Source organism: Macaca thibetana, chromosome 18 (genome assembly GCF_024542745.1).
Source record: "Macaca thibetana thibetana isolate TM-01 chromosome 18, ASM2454274v1, whole genome shotgun sequence".
Classification (NCBI taxonomy): Eukaryota; Metazoa; Chordata; class Mammalia; order Primates; family Cercopithecidae; genus Macaca; species Macaca thibetana.
In genome coordinates, this window is record NC_065595.1 from 29,602,603 (window position 1) to 29,630,551 (window position 27,949).

Genomic DNA, 27,949 nt, shown 5'->3' on the forward strand with positions numbered 1-27,949 from the left:
GCAATCCATCCACCTCGGCCTCCCTAAGTGTTGGGATGACAGGTGTGAGCCACTGCTCCCAGCCAAGATGGAGTCTTGCCATATCGCTACGGACTTAAACCCCTAGGCTCAAGTGATCCGCCCACCTCAGCCTCCTGAGTAGCTGCGACTACAGGCACACACCACTGCACTCAGCTCTAGGTAGGCATTTCTAAGGATGTGGCGGTGACTAAGACATAATCTCTATCTTCAGGGGCTTCGTGCATTAGATACACTCATCTAAGCCATTCTAGTCCTAGAGCCATTCTAGTCCTAGCCTCTTGCACAAGTTTGGGTACATATTAAATGTCTAATGCTTATTTGAATTGAATTTAGAAACCATGACATGCTTTATGCATGATCAAAATTTGGCATTTTCTGGGGGCAGAGTCTACAGTAAGACAGACCATTCTAGAGACTACATCAGGATGATCATATCTTAAGTAACCAGACCAATCTTGATCATTGCTTTTTTCTTTTCTTTTCTTTTCTTTTTTTTTTTTTTGAGAGAGGGTCTTGCTCTGTTGCTCAGGCTGGAGTACGATAGCATGATCATGGCTTACTGCGACAGCACGATCATGGCTTACTGCAGCCTCAACCTCCCCAGGCTCCCACCTTGGCCTCCTGAGTAGCTGGGACCACAGGCACACCACCATGCCTGGCTAAGTTTTGTATTTTTTGTAATGATGGGGTTTCATCATTTGCGCAGGCTGGTCTGCAACTCCTGGGCTCAAGCAATCCGCCTGCCTCCAAGTGCTGGGATTACAGGCACGAACCACTGCCCCCAGCCGATCATCACCACTTTGGAGTCTCCACAACTAGCCAGGAGTCAAAAATTTTGGCCAGAGAAGACCCAGAACCCAGAGGAATCAAACAGTAAGTACTACAACAGTGTTTCTAAATATGTGTGCCGTAAAGCTCTCCAGGTTCCTGAGATGTTAATTGGTAGTACCTGGTGAAATAGGACTGAGAAAGGGGTTCAATAGAGCTGACAGGCCTCTGTACTGCAGGATTTCTCAACACATTTAAGCAATGTGCTATGCCCCTTATATATGTTGTCTTGTTTAACAATCTATGACATGGGTCTTACTGTTTTTCCCATTTTTGAAATGAACAAGCTGAAGAAACTCGGAGAGTGAGTTACCTGCTCCAGACCACACAGAGGTACCACCATAAGTCACAGAATGGGACTGTAGGATCAGGTCTTTCTGGCATCCAACACTGGTTTACGATCATTTGAAGCAATACTGTTTTTAATATGTTGATGGGCACTACACCACTCCTAGAAGGACAGACAGCAATAAAGTGTTTCCCGAACTGATTTGACTGAGGAGCCCCTTTGAGTGAATCAGCACTCAAGACTAGCCATGGAGCATGTTTTAAGAAACATTGTTGGGCAAATAATGTTTATTAACAGGGACACATAAATGAAACCTTAGTTTAATAGATAAGCATTTTTTACCTCCAGGTTCATAAGCTTCACTTGATGGCTCATTTCTTTTGAATGTTATTTGGTATGACATTGCAATTCTAACATATTCACTCTTTTGGATTTGACTTACCTAGTAATTTGACTCATTATGTCACTAATTTTGGTAAACTATATTCACATCAAGAATATAAACTTTAACTTGCTGCGTATCTCAATGGGTCTGCAATTTGCATTTCGGGGTGAGATGATTCTTTATTGTACATTACTGACCAAAACTTTGCAGGACATCTAGCATCCCTGATCCCTGCTGACTAAATACCAGTAGCAGTAGTACCACCATTACCACCACTACCACCACCACCACCCCCACCACCACCACCACCACCCACCCCCACCATACTCAGTCACTGTGACAAGAAAACATCCCCATAATTTCAAACCTGCTTCCAGAGGAGCAGTGTCACCCAAGCTGAGAACTATGGGTTAAGAGTCAAACAGAAAGTTCAATAAAATGTGAAAATAAACACCTAGCCAAACCCTGCATTCAGTATTCCAGCAAAGCTATGGTCATGCTATCGTCAATCCTGCGTGTCCAGCGTTTCATGACATTTCTCCTTATTCTGTTAATAACACAAACAGATTCAATACAAACTGCCAAAATACCATTTGTAGCCACGAGGGCTGAGTCCTGTGCTCTTTGCCAATAGCAGCAATAAAGCTGGGCAGAAGCTAAACCCAGGACTGCATGGAATATTGGCTATCTGTGGTAGCAGCACAAAATGAGACGTATACCTGAATAGTCTATCATTTTGTCAAATCTGGACTTTAAAAAGGATGCTGGGGTTTTTTTTCTCTTAAAAAGATTTACTATCAAAAAGCTTGCTCCCTTTAAATACTGAGCCAATTCATCAATGCAGCTCCATTCTTTTTAGGATTATTAAGGCCCAAATAATCTCAGACTAAAACAAGAAATAAAAAACTGGACTGTAGGTTCAGTAACATATTCACAGACATGTCAGTATGCACCCAGGAACACTGGTTTCATTTCTTGATTGGAATGCTTATCACCATAAAATCTTCTGCTAGAGTCACTTCTTGGAGATCTAACACTGATTCAGCTTGCTTTTTTAGTTCTGCAATGCCATCTGTTTCTCCTTCTCTGGCCAAGGCAACTGGTTTGTACCTCTGACTGAAGTGAGTCAGAACCAGCCTCTTTGCACGGCACAACTTTGCAAATGTGGCTGCCATCTGTGGTGTGCTGTGGCCGTGCTCCTTTGCTTTGTCCATCTGGGCATCATCCAGGGTCGCTTCGTGGATCAACAGGTCTGCTTCAAAACACAGCTTTACTCCTCCATCACCCACAACCCCAGAGCAGTCACCCAATATGCAGATTTTTCTTCCAACAATAGGCTTTTTTAAGACATCTTGGGGAGAAATTGTAACCCCATTTTCCAGAACAACAGAAATTCCATTTTTCAGCTTCCCATAGGCAGGACCTGGTGGAACACCTAATGATGAAGGCAGATAACATTACATTATAGGAATGGAATTTATGACTTTTCAAGAGTCTATTTTAACAGCATTGCAAATAGCTAATGGAAAAGGCATCCATAATTGTTATAAATGTTTTACTACTTGTGGAAAACTGGAATTATTTATACATTTTTCAAGTTTCAGTGTTGATTGATATTAGCAATGCCTTAGTACTTAAAACATTTCCCATGCATACATGTCAGACAAGTTTTAGTCTCCTAAGTATCACTAGGACCTTATTGTAGTCACTATAACATCCTTGATTCTCTGTCGTGCAAGGAAACAACAGTTTTTGAGAGTGCTTTATTTAATAAGCTCACTTTTGGGTAAAATTTGAGAGTGCATTTAAATAATGATATAATCAGGCTGGGCGCAGTGGCTCATGCCTGTAATCCTAGCACTTTGTGAGGCCACGGCAGGCAGATCACTTGAGCTCAGGAGTTCGAGACCAGCCTGGCCACATGGCGAGACCTTGCCTCTACTAAAAATACAAAAAATTAGCCAGGCGTAGTGGTGCACACCTGTAGTCCCAGCTACATGGGAGGCCAAGGCACGAGAATTGCTTTAACCCAGGGGGCAGAAGTTGCAGTGAGCGAGCTGAGATCACACCACTGCACTCCAGCCTGGACAACAGAGTAAGACTGCCTCAAAAACAGACAAACAAACAAACAAAAACACGATATAATCAACACCTCGTTAAAACAAGTACCTAAAAGTAACTTAATAAAAAAATTGTTAGTGAAGATTGCTTGTATTACAAGATCAAGGAGCATTTTTTCAGGCAATTGTACATTATTAATCTTCTTGGTAGACGGGCAGTTCCACACTTAATCAAAGTGGGCTTAAATCTCATACTAATTTAAAATAAGACCTGATCATCACTATGGACAATACTTACAAACTAGTATAACATGACCACCAATTCCAACACAGATCATGTTTAACGTTTCCAAATATAATAGTATTTCTACAGGCTTTCAGGTAATAAAAATACCATTAACCTAAGTCACTTTTCCTCATTATCTAGCATTTTGTTTTAGTTGAGGAAGAGATCGCATAAATAAAAAAACAAGCACACACAAAATGCCACTGTGCTTTTTACAGGCACTGCCACACCATGCCCATGAAGGCAGTGACACTGGAGATATAATGTACCTGGACTCTACCTCGCAAGAGGTGCTGAAGATCCCCTCATGCATACTGGCTTAGCATGGAGGAGGTGTGAAGACTTAGATGGGCCCCAAGCCCACCTCTGCATGCTTGCTTTCCACTGTAATGAACCCTGGTACATCAAACTGGTTGAGGCACAGGGTTTTGAATACCAAATTAATTTAATGAAGGTTAAATTAGTAAGCAAAGTAGATAGAGAAGGAAACTCTGAAAGCACATGGTTGCAGTTATAAGGTTAAGATCAATGGCAAAAATTCTCAGACCAAAGATGTCATCAAAAACACATATCAAAGGGAAGACGTGAAAAAATAAAGCCTGGACCTAAAGCCACCACCACTATCACCCAAATCACCTTGCCAACCAAGATAGTATAAGAAAGAATGTGGATCCAGGAAGCTGAAGACAGGATTCAAATGTATACTTGGCTTTTGTTCTAAATAGCATTTTTTGGTCCCATGTATTTTCCTTAATAAGCAAACTTTGGGCAAAGGGACTAAGTGGAGAAAATGTCAGTTTTAGGCCTGGGATAGAGGAGTGGAAGTTTACTATGACACTTTTTTTTTTTTTTTGAGACAGAGTCTCACTTTGTCACCCAAGCTGGAGTATAGTAGCTCCATCTTGGCTCACTGCAGCCTTGACCTCCCGGGTTCAAGTGATCCTCCTGCTTCAGCCCCCCAAGTAGCTGGGACTACAGGCGCATGCCACCACGCCCAGTTAATTTTTGTATTTTTAGTAGAGATGGGGTTTCGTCATGTTGCCAAGGCTGGTCTTGAACTCCTGAACTCAAGTGATCCGCCCGCCTCGGCTTCCCAAAGTGCTAGGATTACAGGCATGAGCCACCACTCCTGGCCTTACTATGACACTTCTTATAGCTTCAGTTAATAGGAGCCCTATTGATAAGAAGTGGGGGAAAAGCATAAAAACAAAAAAAAGACACTTACCAAGGTCTTTTAGTTTCTGTGCATTGAGTTTACCTGGGCGTTTCTTTTCCACGACTGAAAACCCAAATGAGGGAATTCTGTGAAAGAGGCGAAATGCTTTTACAACAAACTGTTCATCATCAAACAGAAGGTACGAGTTTTCTTCTGAGTCTAATAGGATAGTTCTTCCTTGTTCCTCTTTGGGAGGACTGCCTGCTCTATTCACATGTGCAAATTCTTTTAATTCTTCTGCAGGACATTGATCCGCTGTAGGAACCAGTTCATGAACCACATAACGGAAGACCAGCTCCGTGTGAGAGAGTTCCATGGTTCGCCAGATAAAGTCCCGAAGCCCTACAGGGCCATAGATTTCAATAGGCTGTTTGGACACCATGGAGCCACTCTGCAGGCTGATTGTGCAGAGGAGCCCAGGAAGGCCAAAGAAATGGTCTCCATGAAGATGTGTGATGAAGATCTTGGTAATTCTCCCTTTTGATGGAGATAGAGAAATACATTTGGAAATTTTTCATTAACTAAAAACCCATACAAAGCTATTTGAAACAAGCCTAACACTTTCCATTAAAAATAGTAAATTGAATTTAAAAGTTCTACTTACCATCATAAACTTATTCATTTACATTTTGCTACATGATTCCAAAAACAAGAAAGACAGGATTTATTTCATCAGATGGTTTTTTGTTTGTTTGTTTGTTTGTTTTTAATAGTTTTTTTAAAGAGACAGGTCTTGCTCTGTCATCCAGGCTGGAGTGTAGTGGTGTGATCATAGCTCACTGCAGCTTGACCTCCTGGGCTCAAGTGATCCTACTGCCTCAGCCTCCCAAGCAGCTAGGACTACAGGAGCCTACCACTATGTCTGGCTTTTTCTTTTTTTTTAATATTGTAGAGATGGGGTCTTGCTACGTTGCCCAGGCTAGTCTCAAACTCCTGGCCTTAAGCAATTCTCCCATCTTGGCCTCCCAAAGTGCTGGGATTACTGTGCCTAGACCCGCTAGATGGTTTCAGTAAGATATAACATTTTTCATAAAACATCTTCATATTACATAGTTTTACAGCTCTCAGAGTATTTTCATACATTTTCTGCCACATAAAAAAACAAGTAAAATATATAAGTGCACCAAAATAATTCACTTAACTATTAAATAGATAGGCCTCAAGTATCAAAAACATCTAGCAATTACATTGCTCCCTACTGCTCCCTCTGAGAAAAGCAAACATGTATTCCAGGAAAACAAAATGTTCCACTGGCTCCAACTGACTGGACCAGTGCCTGAACCCAAAATTGCCTTTTAAGGACTCCCTATGCTGGACAGGGATTAACCAATCAGGTCACAGCCTGCTTGTCTGGGTGAGGTTGAAGATGGAGAAAAAGGAAAGAGGGTGAGGAAGGGAGGGGAAAAGGAGGAGGGAGAATGGAGGTAGGAGAGGAACAAGGTGAGGAACTGAGAAGGAAGATGGGCAATAGATGCCAGAATACAGGAGGGCCGATTATGTAAGGGTACTTGGGTCCATTCTTCCTTTCAGTCTGAACTAACACAACAGTTTTTTCAGTGCATATGGGCTTAGGTTATAACTTGGTTTAGCCAATGGTAAACCGAATTTATTGCTGGAATGTGGCAGGATGCCACATCAGCATTTTCTGAGATGCACCACATGGCATTTCAAAAGTAACAACCACAATTTACACATTTCTAGTACAAAAGAGGCTTCTGGTCCTTTGCTCAAGGCCCACCTATTTTAAATATTTGATGCTATAAAAGTACAGAAACAGTTTACTGATACCATAAAAGAACAGGAATAGTTTACTATAATGTGATTTGTTCCATAATATCAAGTGTTCTCCAAGGAAGTCTTCCCAGAATTACAACATCAAGCTCAGGCCCCAGCAACAGAGAGAACAATAGATTGGCACAGGCTGATTGTGGAACTTGTGAATCCCCAGGAGGCTCGCTAGAAGTTTCCTCAATATGCTCCTTTTTGCTGTTTTTTTTTTTACTGCCTGAATCCCTCATTGCCCCTGTCTCCCTGTCCAGATTGCCAAGCCACCTCCATGCGTGACCTGAGGACTCTGCAGACAAAATAACTACAGCAATAGGGCCAGGCGCAGTGGCTCATGCCTGTAATCACACTTTGGGAGGCCAAGGTGGGCGGATCACCTGAGGTCGGGAGTTTGATCACGCGGATCAGCCTGATCAACGTGGAGAAACCCTGTCTCTACCAAAAATACACAATTAGCTGGGTGTGATGGCGCGTGCCTGTAATCCCAGCTACTTGGGTGGCTGAGGCAGGAGAATCGCTTGAACCCAGGAGGTGGAGGTTGTGGTGAGCCGAGATCACGCCATTGCACTCCAGCCTAGGCAATAAGAGCTAAACTCCATCTCAAAAAAAAAAAAAAGAACTACAGCAGTCACTGAGTCCAGATCCCCCAGTGGCCTAAAAACTGCCAGCATCTGACTTTCTGGGCCCTTCCCTATCTACTCTAAAACAAAGCCAAACTGAACACCAAAACAACCTGTGAACCCGAAGTGAGGCAAATTAAGTAAAAAACTGCTTCTTACAGTTATCATAGTTTCAGGGAGACAACACTTCATTTTTCAAGAAACCTGATTTCAAAGGGAGAAGGAATGGCAACCACAATTATCAAAGGTATGAGGAAGCTCTCAAATGAAGACACAAAAATGCCTGAGTTCCCTTTCCCTTGGAAACAAGGAAGTTATGGGGGAATATGTCATCCACAGAGGAGTGGAATACTGAACATTCTCTAAAAATGAAGACATAGGTATATTTACTGGATTTGGAAAAGCTGCAATATATGGTTTGTATACATTGTTCAGTTGAAAAAAAAAGCAGGTTATGCCAAGAGCAGTATAATTCTATGTATGCAGAACTATACACACACTCACACACACACTCCGTACTGTCACCATATCTATATACATAGGAAATTCACCTATGGGGGGGACTCGGACTTTTCTTATTTACACTTTTCTGTTTTGAGTTTTTACAATAAGCATTTATACTTTTTATATCATTTAAAAAATCATGCTCTTACAGTACTTTTTCTTTTTTTCTTTTCTTTTCTTTTTTTTTTTTTTTGAGACAGCGTCTTGCTCTGTCACCCAGGCAGGAGTGCAGTGGCTCGATCTCTACTCACTGCAACCTCCAACTCCCAGGCTCTGGTGATTCTCCTGCCTCAGCCTCCTGAGTAGCTGGGATTACAGGCGTCCACCACCATGCCCGGCTAATTTTTGTATTTTTAGTAGAGACGGTGTTTCACCATGTTCGAGGAGGTCACCTCAAACTCCTGACCTCAGGTGATATACGCTTACCTTGGCCTCCCAAAGTGCTAGGATTACAGGCGTGAGCCACCGCGCCTGGCCTATAATACTTTTAATAATCATTTCATATGTACACATGAGTATAGGGTATAGAATAATATACATGGAAGACTTGGAGGAGTGGAAGGGTGGCTGGAGGATGAGGGATGATTAGTTACCTGATGGGTGCAATGTACATTATTTGGTGATGGGTACACTAAATCCCAGACTTCACCACTATGTAATATATCCATGTAACAAAACTGCAATTGTATTCAAAACTTATTATCCCTGGAGGTAGTACAAGCTGAAAGGGTTTCAACCTATTATGGACCTAATGATAGGACCTAATGATAGGTCCATAATAGGTTATGGAGAGAAATTAGTATGTACTTAGGGTGCTTCATTCCAGTTTGAGACTGGGGGCATCTGAATGAAGTACTAGAGAGTCACAGTTAATGCTCTGGGATTACTATCTCACCTTCCTCTCTAAGGCCAGAAATTTTTCTTTTTTTTTCTTTTGAGATGGAGTCTCGCTCTGTTGCCCAGGCTGGAGTGCAGTGGCGTGATCTCGGCTCACCACAACTTCCGCCTCCCAGGTTCAAGCAATTCTCCTGCCTCAGCCTCCCAAGTAGCTGGGATTACAGGCACCTGCCACCACACCCTGCCAATTTTTATATTTTCAGTAGAGATGTGGTTTCACCTTGTTGGCCAGGCTGGTCTCAAACTCCTGACCTCGCTCGTGATCCACCTGCTTTGGCCTCCCAAAGTGCTGGGATTACAGATGTGGGCCACCACTCCTGGCCTCAGAAATTTTTTTTCTAAGCCTATAGAAATGTAGTAAACTAAAGGCTCCTTTGGGCTTTTGGGGTTTTTTGTTTGTTTGTTTGTTTGTTTGGGTTTTTGTGGCCAGGATTAGATTTACCAACTATATGTATGAATGCATGCATTCATGCTTATTTACTTATTTGTTGAGACAGGATCTTGCTCTGTCACCAGGCTGAAGTGCAGTGGCTCAATCATGGCTCATTGCAGCTTTGACCTTCTGGGCTCAAAGGATCCTCCCGCCTCAGCCTCCTGCTGGGACCACAGGTGCAAACCACCACACCCGGCTTTTTAATTTCTTGTAGAGACAGAGTCTCTTTATGTTGCCCAGGTTGGTCTCAAACTCCTGGCCTCAAGTGATCTTCCTGCCTTGGCCTCCCGAAGTGCTGAGATTACAGGCATGAGCCACTGTGCCCAACTCCAACTGTTTATTTAAATCCTATATAGACTGGGCGCAGTGGCTCACACCTGAATCCTAGCACTTTGGGAGGACAAGGTGGGCGGATGGCCTGAGCTCAGGAGTTTGACATCAGCCTGGGCAACATGGCAAAACCCCATCTCTACTAAAAATACAAAAAAAAAAAAAGCCAGGTGTGGTGGTGTGTGCCTATAATCTCAGCTACTCAGGAGGCTGAGGCATAAGAATCACTTGAACCCAGGAGGCAGAGGTTGTAGTGAGCCAAGATCGCACCACTACACTCCAGCCTAGGTGACAAAGCAAGACTCTGTCTCAAAAAAAAAAAAATCATATATAAAGGAACTGTAAAATTGTGGTGGATATTTTAGGTGGTCCCTGTGGCCCCTACCCCTTGGTGTTCACATCCTATAATCCCCTCTCCTTCAGTGTGGCCAGGACTTGTGACTTGCTTCTAACCAGTAGAATATGGCACAAGAATGCAATGTGATTACATTATGGGACTTAAGACTCCATCTTGCTAGCAGACTTACTCTAGAGTCTCCTTCTCCCATGCTGGCTATGAAGAAGTAAGTAAGCTACCATGAAGCAGAAACCCACAATGCAGAGAACTCAAAGAGCTCAGGGCAGACTGTCCTACCACTGTATGGGTTCTGCCAACAACCTGAAAGAGCTGAGAAATCTTCCCCAGCTGGGCCTCTGATGAAATTGTAACCCCAGCCAACACCTAGACTGCAGTCTACTGAGACCCTGAGGCAGAAAACCTAGCTAAGCCAGGCCCGAACTCCCTAACCCACAGTAACTAGGAGATAATAAATGCAAAAAAGCCATTAAATTTATAATGTTATGCATTATTAGATAATATCAGATAACTAACACACGTATTAAATAAAAAGATGTATTCCCACAGCCAAACCTCTGGTACTCACTCTTAACAATTTCTTGTTTCTATTTTAGTACACCTTGCCACCTCAACTCCTACTGTCTGAAATGTTATCAAGTCTCTACTCTGACCTATGCCTGCCCGGAGGGCTCTCATGAAGGTTCTCATGAAAGGAATCTCTGTACAATCCAAGTAAAGCAAAGAATAGCACCTGACTTATCTCAAAGTTTCAACACAAGACAGTATATAATTAGGGTTCAACTGTACATACCTGAAGGCCACATGTCCCAAACAATATGCATTAGCTCCTTCCTCTTACAACTCTTTTCCTGACTTCTTCTCTAAGTCCAGGCCATCACCATCAGTAACTTGTATTAATTCTTCACTTCCTCACACACTAGACATTCAGTGACCACCTCCTCTTGGCTCTACAAATATCTCTTAAATTGAATCTCTCATCTCCATCTCTATACTTCAACATCCTCCTTCTCTCTCTCTCTCTCTCTCTCTCTCACACACACACACACACACACACACACACACACACACACACACAGAGTGATGATATGGTTTGGCTGTGTCCCCACCCAAATCTCATCTTGAATTGTAGCTCCCATAGTCCCCCACATCATGGGAGGGACCTGGTGGGAAGCAAATGAATCATGGGGGCAGGTTTTCTCATGCTGTTCTCACAACAGTGAATCAGTCTCATGAGGTCTGATGGTTTGATAAAGCGCAGTTCCCCTACACATGCTTGCTTGCCTGCCACCATGTAAGACATACCTTTGCTCTGCCTTTGCCTTCCACCATGATTGTGAGGCCTCCCCAGCTATGTGGAATTGTGAGTCCATTAAACCTCTTTTTTTAATTAATAAATTAGTCTTGAGTATTTCTTCATAGCAGTATGAAAATGGCCTGATACAGTAAATTGGTATTGGTAGAGTGGGATAATGCTATAAGGATACCTGGAAATGTGGAAATGATTTTGGAACTGGGTAGCAGGCAGAGGTTGGAACAGTTTGGAGTGCTCAGAAGGAGACAGGAAAATGTGGGAAGGTTTAGAACTTCCTAGAGACTTGGGAGGGCTTAGAAGACAGGAAGACGTGGAAGTTTGGAATTTCCTGTTAAATGGTTTTGACCAAAAAGCCCAGACTGAGGTGGTCTCAGATGGAGATGAGGAACTCATTGGGAACTGAAGCAAAGATGATTCTTGCTATGCTTTAGCAAAGAGGGCAGCATTGTGCCACTGCCCTAGAGATCTGTGGAACTTTGAACTTGAGAGAGATGATTTAGGGTATCTGGCAGAAGAAATTTCTAAGCAGCAAAGCATTCAAGAAGTGACTTGGGTGCTCTTAAAAGCATTCACTTTTATGTATTCACAAAGATATGAATTGGAACTTATGTTTAAAGGGAAGCAGAGCATAAAAGCTCAGAGAATTTGCATCCTGACGATGTGATAGAAAAGAAAATCCCATTTTCTGAGGAGAAAATCAAGCTGGCTGCAGAAATTTGTGTAAGTAATGAGGAGCCAAATGTTAATCACCAAGACAATGGGGAAAATGTTGCCAGGGCATGTCAGAGGTCTTCCCAGCAGCCCCTCCCATCACATGCCCAGATGCCTAGAAGGAAAAATGGTTTCCTGGCCTGGGCCCAGGGCCTTGCTGCTTTGTGCAGTCTCAGGACTTGGTGCTCTGCGTACCAGTGTGGCTTAAAGGGGCCAAGGTATAGCTCAGGCTGTTGCTTCAGAGAGTGCAAACCCCAAGCCTTGGCAGCTTAGATGTGGTGTTGGGCCAATGGAAGCACAGATGTCAAGAATTGAGGTTTGGGAACCTCCTTCTAGATTTCAGAGGATGTATGGAAAAACCTGGATGTCCAGGCAGAAGTCTTCTGCAGGGGTGGAGCCCTCATGAAGAACCTCTACTAGGGCAGTGTGGAAAGGAAATATGGGGTGTGAGACCCCACACATAGCCACTGGGACACTGCTTAGTAGAGCTGTGAGAAGAGGGCTACCATCCTTCAGAACCCAGAATAGCAGATATATTGACAGCTTGCACTGTGTGCATGGAAAAGCTGTAGACACTCAACACCAACCCATGAAAACAGCCAGGAAGTGGGCTGCACCCTGTAAAGCCACAGGAGTGGAACTGCCCAATATAATGGGAATCTACCCCTTGCATCAGCATGCCCTGGATGTGAGACATGGAGTCAAAGGAGATCATTTCAGAGCTTTAAGATTTGACTGTCCTATTGGATTTTGGATTTGCATGGGGCCTGTAGCCCCTTTGTTTTGGCCAATTTCTCCCATTTTGAATGGGTATATTTACCCAATGCCTGTACCCCCACTGTATCTAAGAAGTAACTAACTTTCTTTTGATTTTACGGGTTCACAGGTAGAAGGGATTTGCCTTGTTTTAGATGAGACTTTGGACTGTGGACTTTTGAAGTAATGCTGAAATGAGTTAAGACTTTGGGGGACTATTGGGAAGGCATGATTGGTTTTGAAATGTGAGGACATAAGGTTTTAGAGGGGTCAGGGGTGGAATGATATGGTTTACCTATGTCCCACCCAAATCTCACCTTGAATTGTAGCTCCCATAATCCCCACATGTCATGGGAGGGACCTGGTGGGAAGTAATTGAATCATGGCGGGCAGGTTCTCTCATGCTGTTCTCATGATAGTGAATAAGTCTCATGAGATCTGATGAGTTGATAAAGGGTGGTTCCCCTGCACATGCTCTCTTGCCTTCCACCATGTAAGACATGGCTTTGCTCTGCCTTCGCCTTCCACCATGATTGTGAGGCCTCCCCAGTCATGTGGAATTGCGAGTCCATTAAACCTCTTTTTTTGTTGTTTTAATAAATTACCCAGTCTTTGGTATTTCTTCATAGCAGTATGAAAATAAATTAATACAAGTGAATTGCAACTGCCTTGTAACTGGTCTCCCTGACGCTATTCTCTCTCTCTCAATACATGTGCCATCAGAAAATTCTGTCCTAAAACACAAACAAGATCGCATTATTCCCCCCTTAAAAACACGATTGGTTCCTTTTTCCCAGTAAAATAATAAAGTCTAAATATCTTACTATGCTACAGAGGACTTCACAGTCAGCCCTCACCTTTTCAGCATTCTTAGTTCCATCTAGCCTAGCCAACTACTCAATGCTCCCCAAGTTTCCAGTTTCCTGGAAACTTCCTTACTTGTTGCTCACTTTGTTGTCTGTTCCCTCAATGTCCATCTCTACTTCTCTCTCAGAAAAACTTCTATTTATCTCTTGGATCCCAGCTCAACTGTTAACAATCTCTGGGATGCCTTCTCTTAATGAATGGTTAGTTACTTCCCCCTCCTTTGTGTTCCAAAGTACTTAGAAAATACCTCCATTATTCTACTTATCAGATTACATGATTGATTACTGTCCGTTTGCATGTCAGTTTCCATCACTAGACCAAGAGATCCTTGAACACTAGAAGTATCTTTAGTCACCAAGTGCCAGGTACTGTGATGAGTTGTAGGAATAATGATTTCAATACTATTTATCAAGACCTAATAAGTGAGAGGCACTATGCTAAGTTGCTAAATGTCTTATCCATTCACTAAAGTAAGTTCCATAATCATTTACATACTTAGTAAGATGCCTAGCTGAAGAGATATAGCTAGGCACCTACTAGGTATATAAATGATCATGGAACCTACTTTACAGTATAGGGAGATAAAGAACACAGAAACAAACTAAATAACATAATTTCAGATACTGATAATGCAAAGAAGTCAATAAAAATAGGACAAAGTAAAGAAATGACTGGGGTGAGAGAGGAACTATTTAATACAGGAGGATCTGGTAAAGCCTCTGAGAAGATGGCCTTTGAGCTAAGATTTAACTGACAAAGAGGCACCCACACAGAGAATAAGTGATTACATGTAATTCTCATAACACCCTTTCTAAGTAGACTTTTTATCCCCATTTGCAAGATGGGGAAAGTAAAGTCGAAGTTTGCTGGTCTGCTAAGGTCACAAGCCCAACACACAGCCAGGACTAGAACCCAGGTCTGCCTGACTCTGAGCTGAAGCTTTTCACCATTGGACTGCTCTGTCTCCCGGGTGCTGGCCTCTGCTCACTCCATTCCCTCTAGCTGAAATGCCCCTCTTCTCCTCAGCCCTGAAATTCCTCCTCCTCCTCTGACAACCGACAAGTCAACTTCTCTGAGAAGTTTGCCCTGATAACGTCAAGAGGAAAAGAGCATCTCCCTCCTCCAAACATTTCCTACCCTTTGCATCCTCTCAGGAAAACTATCTCCTGGTAGAAGTAAGTATGTACACTGCTTCCTTGCTAAAGTAGTGTCCATCTAATATGCCTGGTATATCCCATGACATTTCCCAAACCCCGAGCCTACATGAACCCTTGCTCTCAACATCCACAGGATAAATGAAAAGCAAGTAAATAAGTAAATGAAGTCCAGTGGACTTGGCCTTCCAAGTCTCACCAGGATCTAGCATTGAAGTGGGATGCAACCATCAGGGCTGTTTCCGAACAAAATGTCCAAGAAGAGCCAAGAAAATGAAGCAGAACAACAAAAAAATCTTAATGAGATAGCTGAAGGCACACTAACCTGCTTTAAGTTGGCTTTTCATAAGCTGTGTCTGTGTTCCCTCCCCACAGTCAAAGAGCCAGCACTCGCCTTCACACCGAAGGACCACAGCAGAGGCACCCCGGGTTGGAGATGGATATGCTGCACCCGTCCCCAGAAATGTCACATCCATAGACATCTTCCACCCTGCAACAGAAAGATCATCTGCGGATTATTTCATATCACTGCACCAAAAACACATTCCTGTAATATTTATCACTATTACTACTTTTTGGTTATTTAGAAGTCTGGATTCTTGTTCTCTCATAGTATTCCACACATATCCACAGTAAGATTTTAAATAACTTGGCAAAACTACAAGTTAACAAATCTTGTATAATCGTTCACACACCCAAACAAACAAAAATAACCAAACCCAGGCAATTAAAAACTATAGTTGAATTTTAACTATGTGATGTTCTCAAAAAGGCAAAACTATGGAGACAGTAAACAGAATAGCCCTTGCTAGTGATACAGGGGGAGGGAAGGAAGAATGAACAAGTGGAGCACAGGGGATGTTTAGGGCAGTGAAACGATTCTGTATGATATGTAAGACAGACATACATCATTATACATTGGTCAATTGTATACAGACTGAACAACACTAGAGTGAATGAGTTCAATGTAAACTTTAGTTGACAGTGTATCAATATTGGCTCATCAACTGTAACATGTAGCACATTTTTCTTTTTTTTTTTCATGAGCCCTTAAGCTTCTGAACATGTACCACATTAATGCAAGATGTTAATACAAGGGAAACTGAGGGGTGAGAGATAAGAGAATATATGGGAACTCTCTGTACTCTCTACTTATTAACTATAAAATAAAATTCCTTCTAATAAACACTAAACAACAACAACTCTAGCTGAGATACTGGGCAAGAGATGGTATTTAATGATGCCTACCAAATGGTGTCTCTGATGCCCATAATGATCAGCCCTTTCTCTAAACAATCATAACAATAATGCTCTATGATGCTCTCCAGTCATGCTGATATTTCACAATAATGCTGAACAAATGTCTCACTCCCTACGTGACATGGTCCATGACTCACGAGGACTTGGGACTCTGCTATTTTAAGTGATCAGCAATAACCTGTTGAATGTGCAGGTTTATTCCAACTCCTAGCACTATTCCTTTCACTATTTCCAGGTGCATCTGACATCGCTGATATACTTATGAGATGGAAGATGTATATCAAACAGAATAAATTAGAATGAACTGAAATTTATACATAACCGATTATAGATTATCCACATTGATGTCAGGGAAGAAAACAAGCTTAAGAAAAACTACTACAAGATAATTTGACCAACAGCTGGATATATAAGATACAAAAACTTCAATAACTCTTCTCAGTCTTAGCAATAACAAGATAAAAACAAAAATGGGGGGGGAAACCCATTCCAAGCGCAAAAACAAAATTACCAGAAATAAAGTTAGCAGAAAAGGAACAGCACCCAAAAGATTCACACAAATAAGAGATACACATTACGTCCTTGATAGGATGACTTGAAATCACAGAGATGTTCATCTTTCCTAAGCTAATGTAGATATATTTGGTGCAAATTCTATCAGATTTCCAGTGGGATTTATTTTGGAACAGAAACAATCCAAAAATCATACGGAAGAAAAAATAAATGTCTGAGAAGGGGCAAGAAAATTCCAAAACGCAGTGAGTAGTGACCTGCCTTTCTAGGTATTAACATTTACTACAGCAATCTGACATAATTAAAACAGAATAGGCCGGGCACGGAGGCTCATGCCCGTAATCCCAGCACTTTGGGAGGCTGAGGTGGGTGGATCACCTGAGGTCAGGAGTTTGAGACCAGCCTGGCCAAGATGGTGAAACCCTGTCTCTACTAAAAATACAAAAATTAGTCGGGCATGCTGGCACACACCTGTAATCCCATCTACTCAGGAGGCTGAGGCAGGAGAATCGCTTGAATCTGGGAGGCAGCAGTTGTAGTGAGTCAAGATTGTGCAATTGCACTCTAGCCTGGGTGACAAAGTGAGACTCTGTCTCAATAAATAAATAAATAAATAAAACAGAATAATATTGGCACAAAAATAGAGATAAAAGGGAAGGGAAAGTTCAGAAATAAACCAACTACCTATTGGAATCAATACAGTATACAACGAAGGTGTAAAAAGTGTGGTTTCTTTAATGAATGGGACTGACATAATTGGCTGTTCTAGCAGAAAAAAGCAAAGCAAGATGCTCACTTTGCATTGTATATAAAAACACATTTCACATAGTTAAGAAATTTCAATGTAAAAAATCCAATAACATGTTCAAAAGAATCAGGAGAATGTTTACACCTTTAACTGTGGAGATGGGAAGCCCTTATTGGCAAGACATAAAATCCAGAAATTTTAAAAACAGACATTTTAACTAAATAAAATCTTTTATACATATCAAGACTCATAAAGTCAAAGGACAAGGAAAAAAAACCTGAAAAAAATAGTTTGGACCCCCTTATGAGAGGGGGTTAATGCTCCTAAAAAAAAGTTTATGCAAGTGCATTCAAAATACAAAAATACTGGTGCAACAGAAAACCAGGCAAAGGATATATATACACATACACATGCGCGTGCACACACACACACACACATATATATGAATCACAGAAGAAATCCAAATGGCCTATAAGCATGAAAAAGGTTCAAACAACTATCGTGTATCAATTTAAAAAATTAACAGTAATAAATAAAAGATAAGGGTTCAGTCTTCAGTTAGTTAGTGGAATGCAAAATAAAGAAAAAAGAGGCTGGGTGCAGTAGCTCATGCCTGTAATCCCAGCATTTTGGGAGGCAGCGGTGGGTGGATCGCTTGAGCCCAGGAGTTTGAGACCAGCCTAGGCAACATAGTGAGACCTTGTCTCTACAAAAAAATTAAAAACAAGTATCAGCTGGACATGGAGGCATGTGCTTGTAGTCCCAGCTTGTCAGGAGGCCGAGGCAGGAGGATCATTGGAACCTGGAAGGTTAAGGCTGCAGTGAGCTGTGATCTCACTGCTGCACTCAAGCCTGGGTGACAGAACAAGACAGAACAAGAACACTCTCACAACAAACAAAAAAAGCGACCATTTACCACACATCAGTTGGCAGGCAAGTATCAATGGAGTAATGCTAGCCAGTGCTAAGCAGGATGAGGGTAAATGGGTACTGTCACAAACTAATGGTGACAAAGTTATGAATTGCGATTATGCTTTGGGAGAATAATTTGGCAATATATATTACCAGTAATAATGATGCTGTTGATAATTATATGCTTTCACCCAGCAATTCCCATTTTTCAGAATCTACCCAAATAATAAAGATCTATGTACAATGACGCATATTGTGGTGGTCTCAAGTTGGCTAAAATATGGAAGCAATCTAAATATGTCAATAGGAAAATGGCTGAATATTTTATTGTACATTTGTACTATTGTTTATTCTATCAACTATTTATTCTGCAGCTAATAAAGTCTTCTGTAACTACAGTCATGGAGGGATGACAAAGTTACAGACGGCTATGGCATGATGTCATTTTTATAACAATACCCCAAACCCCTACATTTATGTAAGACAGAGGAAGTCTGATGTGGGAGAGGATACACACCATCCTGTTAATATGGGTTATTTCAGGGGTGATTAAAGTGATGGGGTGGGGGCTGCATGGGTGATTAACTTTTCTTTTAAATCTTTGGATTATGTTTTAATAAGTGGCATTTTATTTAATTTTTTAAAAATTTATATTTACTTAACGCTGATTTTTTTTTTTTTTTGGAAATGTGTCATACGCCCAAACATGCTTCTCTAACTACACGCCATCTAGTCTTCCTTTCCATTTTGGGAAACAGCTTCTCCCCATATTTCCTGCCCCCAACCGTCATACATAAGGTGGTGCATCTCTACCTTAAGCATAGCCTTGAGGTTACTGCTAATATCCCTTCCATGTGTTACTCTACATTTTCACCTCCAAGATCAAGTCTTCCTCTGATAATAAAGGAGCTTTATTTGCAGAGGCTTCTTTATTGATTTGCAAGATAGGTAAGAATAAATAGAATGCAGAAAGTTAACATTTGTAAAGGCAAATGAACTGCAGAAGGAATAATAGAATATAATCACTTTGTCATCCCTAACTAATAATGGATTTAGATCAGTAGTACATAACCCCGGGGGCATATTAGAATGACCTGGAGAGCTTTTAAAACATATCAGTGAAGGTATGGTGGCTCATGCTTGTAAACTCAGCATTTTGGCAGGGTAGCTTGAGGCCAGGAGTTCAAGACCAGCCTGGGAAACACAGCAAAACTCTGTGTCTATAAAAAATTAGCCGGGCATGGTGGCATACACCTGTAGTCCCAAACAAAACAAAAAACCACATCAATAATTGGGCTTCATCCCAGAACATTTAGATAGGAAATTCTGCAAGTGAGACATGTTTATTAAAAAATAAAAAATAAAAAAAAATAAAAAGCCTTCTCCTGTGATACTAACATGGAGTCAGATTTGAGAACCACTTAGTGAAAAGGCTAACAGAGAACTGCAATGGATGGATCAGGTTGATCTAAACTCACCAACTAATCAATCTTTTTAAAAGAAGTTTTATTCTGAAAAACTTCAGACACATATAGAAGTAGAAATTAGCATAATGCAACGCCACACACCCATCATCGAACTTCAACAATTGTTAACTCATAGGCAATCATGTTTCATCTATACACACCAACCCCATTACTCCAAGAATACTTGATAAGACAAACCTGTGCTGTCTGATGGAAGCACCCCATTAGGCAGCACGCATTGTCTAGCTGTCTCTCTTTCTGATGTTAACAGCCACTAGTGATCATTGCCAGAATCCATTATTTCATTAGAGGTTGCCAAAAGGTGATAGTGTCTCATTTCTTTTGTATGTATTTGCTGGCATTCCCTGGTCAACTGTTACCCTATGATGCTAAAAGGTCCACAAAGAGGCAAGATGCTCTCTAGCTCCTGGCGTGATACAATGTGAAAAACACAGTAATCCCCCATTAAGCTCGCTTGCCAAAAAATAGAACCTGACCTGAACAAGGCTGCAGGTCTAAATATCTGCTTATTAAAGGAGATGGAAAAAGCAAAATCCTGGATGTAGAAAACGTGAACCGTACAAATGACTTGTTCTTCAAGTAAAATACGGGGAACAAAATAGACACAGAGGGGAAAAGATTAAGAGAGATCTAACAGACATCAACCAAATGGAACGTGTGTAGTTTGTTTGGATACTGATTTGGACAAACCGGGGAAGAGGAGAAAGACAACTACGAAAATGTAAATGCTGACTGGATAGTAGAGGGTAAAATGAGGTGCTAATCACACTGATAACGGCTTTATGTTTTAAAAGGTGTCATTGTGTTTTATAAACATGAACAAGATAACAGATGGAATGTTACATTTCAGATTTGCTTTCAAATACTACAGTGGGGGAGAGGGTAACAGATGAAACAGGATTGATCATGAATTGGAAGTTCAGTATACTATTCAATTTTCAAATATGACTTGAAGGTTTCCATAATAATTTAAAACAAATATAATGAAAACCCTCCAAACAGGTCGGGAAATAATTAGAAATTATTTCATCAATGGTGCATGTTTTGGGACATGCACCATTCTAGGCACTAGGAATTAAATGCGAGCAAACCAGATTAGGTCCCTGTCTTCTTGGACAAAAAACAAAAACAAAAACCCAGCTGCTTGCTTTCTCAAGACTGTGATCCACATTCGGCGAAGTGCATATTCCAGTCGTGATCACAGTACTGTCATTTCACTCTGGGCCCGTGGATCTCGGTTCTGGCCACAGATCACAATTCCCCGGTGATGATGGGGCATCAGCATTTGGAGGCTTCCCAAACGATTCTACTGGCTGCCGGGTTGAGAACCAGAGCTCCTTCGTTTTCAGACAGGCCGTGTCAACCCTGCAATCACCCTGCGTTGTGCATAGGGCAGATACCGCCGTCCTCCATCTTAGAGCTGAAAGAACCGGGGCCGGGAGGCGGAAAGTGAGAGGCCGAGGTACAGGTAGGGCCAGAGGCCAGATTTCCGCCTCTAGAGAGCTCAGGCTCCCCCATGAGACCGTGTTAGCCTCGAAAAAGGCGGGGTGGGCGGCGGCGCCGGGCGGCCGAGGCTCCGGCCCGGGGCGGTGAACGAGGCGCGTCCTCGCTCCCGAGCGCTCCCCAGGCTTAGGTCCCCGGCGCCGGGCCGGGCCTGGTCGAGCCGGCGAGTCCCGAGGAAGCGCGCCCGCCCCCCTCTGGCATGCCCACCGCACTCACCCTCGAGGCCCGCGCCAGAAGCCGAGGGAGGCGCAGGCCCACACCCTGGCCCAACCGTCCGCGGGGCTGCAATGCGCCCTGGCGGAAGTGCGCCGCCGGCCGGGTCCCGCGCGGCCGCTCTAGGATGCGAGGGAGGTCCGCGCTCGGTGGCACCCGCCCGGGGCCTGGCTCTGGGCGCGCTTCTGGGCTTCCCCTGGGCAGCGAGGGCAGTGTCTGCGTTTACCTCCTTCCCAGGTCGCGGTGGTGACGGTCGACCTGAGGAACAGAGCGGGCTAAACCAAAAGGGAAAAAGTGACTCTTCTTTTGTTTTCCGTGTAATATTTTCCACACAGGAGTGTTCTTCCTGATGTTTTGCTCATATGTGTCGTTTTTGGTCTTCGGTTGGGAGGAATCTTTACTGTCTTTCATCCACTAAGATCCTTTGCCTGAACATTCACCTTCATAAAGCCCCATCCATATTCCATTTTCCTACTCCAGGTTGGAATATTTGCTTAACATCTGAAGCTGATTGTACCGTACTCACTCCAAGCCTTGCAGACGTGTTCTCTTAGGTAGTGGACGTGGGATTGAAAAAGCCCAGGATGGCCGTATACAGAACGGGCACGTGGCGATTATAGATCACAGGGAAAAACTCCTTCAGTTTGAATAACAGCTTTTAAAAAAGTATTTCAGTCTCCTATGTACTGCCAGATGCACTGATTTCATGCTCAGTATACCTGAAGTGATCAAAATATCCAGCAGCTGGCTGGGCGCCGTGGCTCACGCCTGTAGTCTCAGCACTTTGGGAGGCCAAGGCGGGCGGATTGCCTGAGCTCAGGAGTTCGAGACCAACCTGGCCAACATGGCAAAACCTCGTCTCTACTAAAAATACAAAACAAGAAAAAAAAATTATCCGGGCATGGAGGCACAGGCCTGTAGTCCCAGCTACGCGGGAGTCTTAGGCACGAGAATCGCTTGAACCTGGGAGGTGGAGGTTGCGGTGAGCCAAGATCGCACCACTGCCTTCCAGCCTGGGCGACAGAGCAAGACTCTGTCTAAAAAACAAAAACAAAAAAAATCCAGCGGCTTCAAAATAGGAATCGGAGTGGGGTTTTTTGAAACTACCAGGACAGAGAGACCAGCACTTTTTAAAAAATCATTAATTGATCTACTTATTGGACTCTTTCAACCTTTATTCAAATATTAATGGAGCTTTGACTTTGTGGATAGTATTATTTTTGGTGCTGAGAGATTTTTAAAATTTGTCATGGTCCCTGGTTTTGGGGTTTGTCTGTTTGTTTTTGAGACAGGGTCTCACTCTATCACCGCGGTTGGAGTGCAGTGACGCGATCTCAGCTCACTGCAACCTCTGACTCCTGGGCTCAACCAATCCTCCCACCTCGGCTTCCCAAGTGTTCGTAGCTGGGACTACAGGACTACAACCTCCCAAGTAGCTGGCACTACAGGCAAGTCACCACACCCAGCTAATTTTTTTTTTTTTTTTTTTTTTTAAGATGAGGTTTCGCTATGTTGCCCAGGCTGGTCTCAAACTCCTAAAGTCAAGCGATCCACCCGCTTCAGTGTCCCAAAGTGCTGGGATTACAGGCGTGAGCCACCGTGCCCTGCCAGTCCCTGGTTTTAAGGAGCCTATACTCAGGTTGGCAAAAGTTGTCAGGAAACAATCCACTGAAAAGGATATGGAAAAAGGGAGATCACCACCTAAGAGATCAGTGAGGAAGAGGTAGAATTTGAGCTGGGTCTTGTAGGATGGATGACACTCGAATTAATGTGAAATGAAAAAAATAAAATGGACTTGGTCAAGTGGGGTCTAAATTAGCAAAGCATTGAACACTGGAACTTGAACTTATCTATCCTGACACTTGCCTAGCTAAAAGTTCCTTAAGAAGACACATAGCATTCTACAGCTTGGTCTTGATCACAATCAGCTAGGACAGCAGTCCCCAACTTTTTTGGCACCACAGACCAGTTTCATGGAAGACAATCTTTCCTTGGGGGCAGGGGGTGGGGGATACAGTTTGGGGGTGAAAGTGTTCCATCTCAGATCATCAGGCATTAGATTCTCATAAGGAGCATGCAACCTAGATCCCTCACATGTACAATTCACAACAGGGTTCACGCTTCTGTGAGAATCTGATGCCCCGGCTGATCTGACAGGAGGCAGAGCTCAGGCGGTAATGCTTGCTGGCCTGCCGCTCACCTTCTGCTGTGTGGACCAGGTCCTAACAGGCCGCAGACCTGTACTGGTCTGCAGCCCAGGGCTGAAGACTCCTGACCTAGGGGTCTCCCAGAGCAGTATTCTCCATAGACCTGGCTAGGACTTATTTCTGCCCAGCCATCAAAGCTTCCTACTCCCTTCTCAGAGGTTATTATACTTTTAGAGAATAGTGGATAGAACTATTTGTTCATTTAAAAAATTTTCTATTGTGGGAAATTTCAAACATATAAAAGTTGAGAAAATTTATGAATGAACCTTTATATACAATCATCACTTAGCTTCAACAGTTAGAAACATCTAATCCATCTTGTTTCACCTATTATTCCTCTGTATTAGTCCATTTACATTGCTGTAAAAAATACCTGAGACTGGGTAATTTATAAAGAAAAGAAGTTTATTTTGGCCCCAGTTTTGCAGGCTGTACAGGAAGTGTGCTGCCGGCATCTGCTTCTGGTGAGGGCCTCAGGAAGCTTACAATCATGGCAAGATAAAGAGGGAGTAGGCATGTCACATAGTAAGACAGCGAGGAGGAAGGGCCAGGCTTCTTTTAAATAACCGGCTCCCCAGTGAACTAATAGAGTGAGAACTCAGATGTCACTAAGGGGATGTCACTAAGCCATTCATGAAGGATGCACCCCCGTGATCTGACACCTCCCTCTAAGCCCCACCTCCAACACTGGGGATCACATTTCAACATGAGATTTGGAGAGGACAACCATCCACAGTATCCCCCTCTCTCTCCAAAGGCAACAACAACAACAGTAACAAAACCCTGGATTCTTTTTGGGCAAATTCCAGGCAAAATATCATTTTGTTCATAAATACCTCTATGAGCATTTAAGGACCCTTTTAAAAAATCTCAATGGTGAGCATTTTAGTATGTAAATATATGTAAAACATAAGAACTTTAGGAATAGAACCATAATATCATTATATTGTAAAAATAAGAAAATAATTATTTAATATCATCAAATATCCAGTGACTGTTCAAATTTTCCTAATCATCTTATAACTTTTTTAATTTTTAAAATTCTTTTTTTTTTAATTTTTATTGGTCCACAGTAAGTGTATATATTTATGAGATACATGAGATATTTTGATACAGGCATACAATGGGTAATAATCACATCAGGGTAAATGGGATTTTACCCTGTTCTATAATGTTTGGTCATTACTTTCTTTTTTTTTTTCCTTTTTTCTTTTTTTTTTTTTTTTTTTGAGACAAAGTCTCACTCTTGTCCCCCAGTCTGGAGTGCAGTGGTGCGATCTCGGCTCACTGCAACTTCCATCTCCTGGGTTCAAGCGATTTTCCTGCCTCAGCCTCCCGACTAGCTGGGATTACAGGTGCAAACCACTACACCCAGCTAATTTTTTTGTATTTTAAGTAGAGACAAGGTTTCACTGTGTTGGCCAGGCTGCTCTTGAACTCCTGACCTCAGGTGATCCACCTGCCTTGGCCTCCGAGGCATGAGCCACCCTCCTTGGCTCTCAGGCGTGAGCCACCGCGCCTGGCCATCATTACTTTCCATGTCAAAAACCACAATTACTGGCCGGGCACGGTGGCTCAAGCCTGTAATCCCAGCACTTTGGGAGGCCGAGACGGGAGGATCACGAGGTCAGGAGATCGAGACCATCCTGGCTAATATGGTGAAACCCCGTCTCTACTAAAAATACAAAAAACTAGCCGGGCGAGGTGGTGGGCGCCTGTAGTCCCAGCTACTCGGGAGGCTGAGGCAGGAGAATGGCGTAAACCCGGGAGGCGGAGCTTGCAGTGAGCTGAGATCCGGCCACTGCACTCCAGCCTGGGCGACAAAGCGAGACTCCGTCTCAAAAAAAAAAAAAAAAAACCACAATTACTTTTGTAGCAACCTAATAATTTACATTCCCACCAACAGCGTATAAGGGTTCCTCTTTTGCATATCCTTGCCAGCATTCATTATTGCCTTTCTTGAGGATAGAAGCAATTTGAACTGGGGTTAGATGATATCTTATTGTAGTTTTGATTTGCATTTCTCTAATGATCAATGATGTTGATCACCTTTTATAGACCTCTTGACCATGTCTTCTTTTGAGAAAAGTCCTATTCAGATCTTCAGCTCATTTTTAATTGATTAGATTTTTTCCTATAGAGTTGTTTGTGTTCCTTATATATTCTGGTCATTAATACTTTGTCAGACGGGTAGATTGCAAACATTTTCTCCCACTCTGTGGGTTTCTCTTCACTTTATTAGTTGTTTCCTTTGCTGTGCCAGAAACTTTTTAACTTGATGTAATCTCATTTGTCCATTTTTGCTCTGGTTGCCTGTGCTTTTTGGATATTACTCAAGAACTCTTTGTCCAGATCATTGTCCTGGAGAGTGTCCTCAATGTTTTCTTTTAGTAGTTTCCATAGTTCTATGTTGGGAGCTGAAAAGGCCAAAGAGATCGTGACCAACTCAGCATTCCACTGGAGGCTATATGATCAAACAGAAAACCTTCTATCATGAATGCAGGATGTGGGCAAACTCACACTGCGCCTGCTGCCGGAAGGTTTGCTGAGGGCGGTCACTCCCTGGCACCTGGCTCCCTGAGGTTATCTGCTGGGACATCTAGAGCCTATTGTTTGAGGAATACAGTCTTGCAAGCCTACTCTGGACTGAGCAGCTGACTTTTTCTGCCACCCCACTTCTCACTATCTCTTTTACCAATAAGTACTAAGGGCTGTGGAAAGCCTGGGCCCTTGTCCACTAGAGTCAAGGTGCCCCCTGACCCCTTCTTCCAAACATACTTGTTTGTCTTTGTCTTTATTCCTGCATTCATTCTCTTTGTTCAGTCCACCAGGGATCGAGGTCGGTAGCAGTTTTAGGTCTTAAATTTAAGAACACAGTTTCAGTGTTATAATATTCTTTATTTGTCTGTGTACTTACTGTTACCAGTGAGTGTCCTACCTTCAGATGATGTCTTTTTTTTTTTTTTTTTCTTTTTTGAGACAGGGTTTCACTCCCATTGCCCAGGCTGGAGTGCAATGGTGCCATCTCGGCTCACTGCAGCCTCTGCCTCCTGGGCTCAAGCGATTCTCTGCCTCAGCTTCCCAAGTAACTGGGACTACAGCTGCACACCACCACGCCCAGCTAATTTTTGTATTTTCTGTAAAGACAAGGATTCACCATGTTGCCCAGGCTGGTCTCGAACTCCTGGGCTCAGCCTCCCACCTCAGCCTCCCATGGTGGTGTGAACCACCATGCCCAGGCCAGATGACATGTTATAGGTTGTTAATATCCTTTTCTTTCAGATTGAAGAACTCCCTTTAGTATTTCTTGTAGGACAGGTCCGGTGTTGACAAAATCTCTCAGCTTTTGTTTTTCTGGAGAAGTCTTTATTTCTCCTTCATTTTTGAATATTTTCATTGGATACAATATTCTAGGATAAAAGTATTTTTCCTTCAGCACTTTAAATACATCATGCCATTCTCTCCTGGTCCGTAAGTTTTCAACTGAGAAATCTCTTGCCAGACATATTGGAGTTCTTTTATAGGTTATTCTTTTCATTTAAAGGAAGGAAGGAAAGAAAGAAGGACTCACTAGGCCAGGCACGGTGGCTCACACCTGTAATCCCAGCACTTTGGGAGGCCAAGGCAGGTAGATCATGAGATCAGGAGATCAAGACCATCCTAGCTAACACGGTGAAACCCCATCTCTACTAAAAATACAAAAAGTTAGCCGGGTGTGGTGGCGGGCGCCTGTAGTTCCAACTACTCAGGAGGCTGAGGCAGAAGAATGGCATGAACCTGGGAGGCGGAGCTTGCAGTGAGCCAAGATCATGCCACTGCACTCCAGCCTGGGCAACAGAGAGAGACTCTGTCTCAAAAAAAAAAAAAAAAAAAGAAGGACTCACTAGAGGGACCAATAGTTTATTTTAACTAACAGAAGAAAGAATTAGCAAATTTGAAGCTAGGTCAACAGAAATTATGCGATCTAAATAATAAAGAGAAAAAAGAATGAAGAAAGATAAGTAAAACTCAGTGACCCACTCAGAAGAATGTGGGTCATGGTTAGGCACACCAATGTCAGTGTATTGAGAATATCAGGAGAGGGGGAAAGGAGCAGAAAAAAAGAAATTATGGCTGAAATTTCTCCAAATTTATTGAAAAGCAATAATCTTCACATCCTGAAGCTCAACAAACTCCAAATAGGATAAACACAAAGAGATCTACAGACAGACACATCATAATAAAAATGCTGAAAGGCAAAGACAAGGAGGAAATCTCGAACATAGTAAGTGGAAAATGACTCATCACTTAAAAG

General features: G+C 42.6%; 1 protein-coding gene across 3 annotated transcripts; it reads right to left on the reverse strand.

Moving 5' to 3' along the window:
- Positions 1–1,407: 1,407 nt before the first annotated feature.
- ELAC1 (elaC ribonuclease Z 1) lies at positions 1,408–21,566 on the reverse strand. 3 transcript variants are annotated; one of them, XM_050767764.1, is made up of 5 exons: positions 21,452–21,550; positions 20,824–21,152; positions 15,138–15,302; positions 5,095–5,562; positions 1,408–2,958 (listed from the first exon to the last, which is right to left on the reverse strand). In XM_050767764.1, the coding sequence occupies exons 3-5, from the start codon at positions 15,292–15,294 to the stop codon at positions 2,492–2,494; spliced, it is 1,092 nt and encodes a 363-aa protein (XP_050623721.1). In that variant the 5' UTR covers positions 15,295–15,302; positions 20,824–21,152; positions 21,452–21,550; the 3' UTR covers positions 1,408–2,491. The 3 variants fall into 3 exon arrangements, with proteins under 3 accessions (XP_050623721.1, XP_050623719.1, XP_050623720.1); XM_050767762.1 differs by having other exon boundaries at positions 19,910–21,152; XM_050767763.1 differs by lacking the exon at positions 20,824–21,152 and having other exon boundaries at positions 21,452–21,566.
- Between the last annotated feature and the right edge of the window lie 6,383 nt (positions 21,567–27,949).

Bases quoted from the DNA above. Each gene is read 5' to 3' on its own strand.
- ELAC1 (XM_050767763.1), bottom strand. From the start codon at position 15,294: ATGTCTATGGATGTGACATTTCTGGGGACGGGTGCAGCATATCCATCT. The intron at 5,563-15,137 runs GTTAGTGTGCCT...CTCCATCAAAAG, and splicing joins GAAAAGCCAACTTAAAGCAG to GGAGAATTACCAAGATCTTC. The intron at 2,959-5,094 runs GTAAGTGTCTTT...CTTCATCATTAG, and splicing joins ACAGAAACTAAAAGACCTTG to GTGTTCCACCAGGTCCTGCC.